At 49.4% G+C, this 5,462-nt stretch overlaps 1 protein-coding gene across 1 annotated transcript; it reads left to right on the top strand.

The window, feature by feature from the left end:
* The first annotated feature begins 475 nt into the window (after window positions 1-475).
* Window positions 476-4,531, top strand: LOC135386129 (uncharacterized). Its single transcript, XM_064615885.1, has one exon. The coding sequence runs from the start codon at window positions 476-478 to the stop codon at window positions 4,529-4,531; it is 4,056 nt and encodes a 1,351-aa protein (XP_064471955.1).
* The last annotated feature ends 931 nt before the right edge of the window (window positions 4,532-5,462 follow it).

Consider the following 5,462-nt stretch of genomic DNA (forward strand, 5'->3'; position numbering starts at 1 on the left):
GCAGCTTGGCACAGCAAGTTTGTAAGGCAATGAAGACGAGACCAATGCCGGAGTGAGTACCGCTGGAAGAGAGATTGTTGGAACTACGGAGTTAGATCGAATTCTAAAGTTTCTCCTAATTGAAATCGAAAGCTTTGAGCACCTCAAGTTCAATGGATGTGCCTATGACGACAACGAGATGAGAGGACATCAGAGGCAAGGTGATCGACAGAATTCAAACAATGGTGGATTCAAGACACGACCGGCAGCGTCAGTTCTCCACACCACTGCTCGGGAAATGACCAACGATTGCATATTTTGCAACACCTCGCGACACATAACGGAGCTGTGCGACGCAGACATCCCGCTGGCAGAGAAGAAAACTACTCTTGCAGCTCAAAAGCGATGCTTCCGTTGTACGAAACATGGACATCATGCAAGAATGTGTAGGAAGAAAATAACCTGCTCTGCATGCGGAGGAAGGCACGTAAGGACGATGTGCGATCCTTTGTGGAAACCAAGTGAACAGACAAAAGTGAAAGAAGTCGTCAGTACTAGCATGCACACGAGTGGGACTGGCGAAGATGTGAAGACAGGTACTGTCGTCTTACTTCAAACGTTCAGGGCATGGGCCGTAGCTGAAGGTCGCAGTCTATATCTCAGGGGAGTCATTGACGGCGGTAGTCAACGAACCTTCGTGCGCCAAGACATTGCCAGAGAACTGAATCTTCCTTCTGCCGGAGAAATAGACGTCACGATAAATACTTTCGGGAACAGGACTTCCAGAAGGGAGAAGCAGCGTCGGCGTTTGGTCAAACTGTGCTTACGCAGTCAATACGGAGGGGAAGCACATGTCTTTGAAGCAATCGAGGTACCATTCATTTGTGAAGATCTTGTGACATGCCCATTGGATAACGAGGACGTGCGTACTTTTCTTCTAAGTGAAGAGAAACTAGCCGATGAGTGTCGCTTCTCAGGGGTACGGACAGAAGATGGAATTGGCGTGCTTTTAGGCTCTGATCAAATGTGGAAGATCATGACGAGGCAGGTGCGGCAAAGCAATGCCCAGAATAATCTTGTTGCCATCAACACTGCTCTGGGTTGGACTTTTCAAGGACCGGTATCAGTTAGATCTTCACTCGAGAACAAAGACAGCACTCTAGTTTGTGTGCTTCGCACTGATGCCACTCACGAGGCGTCATTACAGATGTTCTGGGAAATTGAGCATCTGGGTATTACGGACGGAAATAGTAATGATGAAGGCGACGACAAAGTTCTTTGTCAATTTAAGGAAACCGTACAGAAGGTTGGCGGAAGATATGCCGTCACTCTACCTTGGAAGAACGATTTCGTCCTTAACGATAATTTGGAAGTAGCCGAGAGTCGGCTCAAAGGACTCCTAAAAAAGCTAAAGAAAAATGGTTTGATGGCAGAGTACGACGCTGCGATGAGGAAGTACGCAAGTGACGGACATGCGGAGAAGGTACTCGTCGAGTCAGAGAACGGCAAACAACCTCAGCAAGTCTATTACATGCCGCATCAAGCTGTGGTCAAACAGGAATCAGAAACCACAAAGCTTCGTGTTGTCTTCGATGGATCCTCGCATGCACCTACCGTAGCTTCACTGAACGATTGCCTGGAAAAAGGACCCAGTCTGAATACGGATCTTCTGCCGGTCTTGATACGTTTCCGAATGTACCGTATCGGTCTGGCAGCAGACATTGAGAAAGCCTTTCTTCAGGTTGAGGTCCAAGAAAGGGACAGGGACGCTTTGAGATTTCTGTGGTGTCAAGATGGTCCTACGGAAGATATTTCTCAGAATCCGGTGGAAGTATGGAGAATGAAACGTGTACCCTTCGGAACGACAGCGAGCCCCTTTCTTTTGGCGGCCACACTGAGACATCACCTAGACAACGTCAAAGGGCATTTCCAACGGACGGCACGGCACATTGTCAATAGTTTCTACGTGGACGACCTATTGACGGGTTCATCAACGGTGGATGGAGCAATAACGATATACAACGACGCTTCATCTATCCTTCAGGAAGCTGGCATGAATTTACGAAAATGGATTTCAAACGCAGAAGAGGTACGAAAACAGTTTGGTGAGCAAGACACCAACAGTAGACAAGAGAGGACCCTGAGTTGCAGGGAGGATCGGAAAGTTCTCGGTATACTGTGGGACACGTACGGTGATACTCTCAAGGTATCAGGCAAACGCATGCTAGAGGATGGCGTAGCGCTCATTAGCAGTAAACGCGGAATTCTGAGCGCAGCAGCGAAGCAGTTTGACCCTCTGGGCATGCTCTCTCCGTTCAGCATTCGAATCAAAATGCTGTTTCAACGTTTGTGGGAGGAGAAGCTTGATTGGGACACGCCTTTGACCGGAAATATACAAGAGCTGTGGCATACCTGGTGGTCGGAGCTGCCAAAGTTGGAGAACATCGCACTAAATAGGTGTCTCGTTCCAGACGGAAATTACAACTTCAAGTATGAGCTTCACATCTTCAGCGACGCTAGTCCTTATGCATACGGAGCCTGTTTGTATTTAAGAGCCATTGCAAATGGAAGAACAGCGAAGGTCGGGTTTGTGTTTGCAAAGGCTCGGGTGGCGCCTTTGAAGGCCCTAACTTTACCACGACTAGAGCTTATGGGCGCCCTGTTGGGAGTGAGGCTATCAAAGAAAATAACTGAAGCTTTGACGCGACTGAAAGACGTGACCTGCGTATACTGGACAGATTCGTCAATCACCCTTTGTTGGGTACGAGGTTCTCCGTTACGTTGGAAACAATTTGTAAGAAATAGAGTTATTGAGATCCAGGGAAAAAGCGACGTATCAGCTTGGCGATTTTGTCCTGGGAAAGAAAACCCAGCTGACCTATTGACCAGGGGGGAGTCACTTGAAACGCTTGAGAAGTGTGACACATGGTGGAACGGACCAAAGTGGCTCGAACGGGACGAAGACGAATGGCCTGCTCAAACGGTGCTTCCGGAAATAAAGGACCTTACTGATCAAGAGGATGTGCACAATGACGCCACTACGTTGCAAAGTTCTGTCAATATAGGAGTTCCCGCTGTACTGGACCTCGACCGATTCAGCAGTTTGCGTAGAGCTCTCAGAGTGACAGCGTGGATCAAACGGTTCGTCGACAATAGCCGACCAGGTAACCCACGGGTCTTAGGGGCACTCTCAACAGAAGACATTAGTTGGGCAGAGAACTATTGGATGAAACGAGCTCAAGAGGAAAGGTATGGACTCGAGAAGCAAACCCTGAGTCTGGGAAAGGCGTTAGAGAAGAACTCGGCTGTAGTGAAGCTAGCACCTTTTCTTGACAACGAAGGAATCATGCGGATCTCCGGACGTCTTCATTTCTTGGAAATTTCAGGAACAGTAAAGCACCCGATTCTGCTTCCACCCGACCATCGATTTACGGTACTGACTGTGGAATCAGTGCACCTGAGGGTTCTGCACGGAGGAGTGCAAGATACCCTAACTGAACTTCGGGAGCGATTTTGGATTCCAAAAGGACGACAGATTGTGAAAAAAGTAATCTTTCACTGCAGGGGTTGTACCAGGTACCGCGCCAAAGCAGCGACAGCAAGAATGGCTCCATTACCACAGGATCGAGTAGAAGCCGGTACGCCATTTGAAGTCGTCGGGATTGATTTTGCCGGTCCTGTTTTCTTCAAAGGAGCAGTACGCGACGAAAAGTCCTACATTTTGCTCATCACATGTGCGACAACTCGAGCCATTCATTTAGAGCTCGTATCTAAAATGTCCACAGAATGCTTCCTGCTAGCCTTCTCCAGGTTCATTGCTCGGCGAGGCATACCTAAAGTGATATACACTGACAATGCACTAACCTTCAAGAAGGCGTCGAAAGACATAAGTATTTTCTGCGACACTTTGCAAAGACAGCGTTTTCACGACTATTGTACGGAGAAAATGATAACATGGAAGTTTATCATGACATATGCTCCATGGTGGGGAGGGTTCTGGGAACGTTTGGTAAAAACAGTGAAAGGGACCCTCCGGAAGACACTGGGCCGTAACAGATATGGGTTTGAAGAACTGACTACAATCTTACAGCAAGTTGAAGCAGTTGTAAATTCAAGGCCACTTACCTATCTTGGTGACTGCCCAGAAGACCTTTCCCCTCTAACTCCCGCACATTTCCTGACGGGAAAGAGACTCACGTGTTTGCCAATGGCTCCTATACCAACGCCGCGATCAACGAGTGCACAAGTTAAAGCTAACTGGATAAAGCACGAAAGAGCTATTGACAGCTTCTGGAAGAGGTGGCTGAAAGAGTACTTGCTACAACTTCGTTCAGCTCATAGTTGGAGTGTACATAAGTCTTTGCCAGTGAAGGAGGGCGATGTGGTGTTGATCAGCGAAGAAAAGGTTCCTCGACACATGTGGAAGATGGGAAGAGTTGCTACTGTGTTTTGGGGGCGGGACAAGGTGGTGCGGGCCTGCGCAGTGAAGCTGCCAGACAAAACAGTACTGCGACGACCGGTGCAGCTTCTGTATCCTCTCGAAATGGTGTAAGGGTCTCATTGTGCTTTTTCGGGGGGGAGTATGTTGCAGAACTCTCAGAGGGCAGCACAAGAACGGGGTTTTTCTTCTTCTTTGGGAAAACGTTTTAATGTAAGACACATTGTCATCGTGAATAAAGGTATGAGGTATGTTCGGAAAAGGAACGTGATATGACGAGGAGGCTTGGGGCTCTGGGAAAGACATCGCTGCGACAAAGCCAGGACATAGGGTTTTAGGCGACAAACGTGTGCGTTCTCGCGGGAACAACAGCGGCGGTCGGAAGGTGGTTGAAGAGGCTCAATGGCATAGTTGGCGGCAGAGTTCCCAGCTAGGTGGTGGTGGTGGTGGTGGTGGTGGTGAAAGGGCTTGCCGTTGTCGGCCTCACGTATGTGGGCAACGTCACGACTGACGCCCTGGGGAAATGTGCGTCCTGGGCCGGAGTTCCCAGCTAGGACACAGTAGGGCCCGACGTATCGGCAAATCAGCTTTTCGCAGAGGCCAGGTTTGCGAATTGGGACCCACAGCCAAACGAGGTCGCCCACTTCGTAATGTACTTGCTTGTGGTGTTCGTCATAACGGTGCTTTGCCGTGGCCTGCTGCCCGAATGTGCGACACCGGGCAAGTTGGCGGCATTCCTCGGTTCGGGATGTCGCATCGGCCAAGGTGAGATTGTGGTCGGTGGAAGGATGATACGGGAAGATGGTGTCCACGTTGCAGATAGGATCTCGACCGTAGACCAGACGAGAAGGGGAGAACTGAGTTGTGGACTGGATGGCGCTATTATAGGCGAACGTGAGGTAGGGCAGCAGGGTGTCCCAATTTGTTTGGTCGGACGACACATAAAGGGACAGCATGTCACCGAGTGTATGGTTGAACCGTTCAGTAAGACCGTTGGTTTGCGGATGGTATGCGGAGGTTAGATGATGGACGACGGAACATGCCT

This window comes from Ornithodoros turicata, chromosome 1 (assembly GCF_037126465.1).
Source record: "Ornithodoros turicata isolate Travis chromosome 1, ASM3712646v1, whole genome shotgun sequence".
Classification (NCBI taxonomy): Eukaryota; Metazoa; Arthropoda; class Arachnida; order Ixodida; family Argasidae; genus Ornithodoros; species Ornithodoros turicata.

Coding starts and splice junctions, on each gene's coding strand:
- LOC135386129 (XM_064615885.1), top strand. CDS start 476: ATGTGCGATCCTTTGTGGAAACCAAGTGAACAGACAAAAGTGAAAGAA.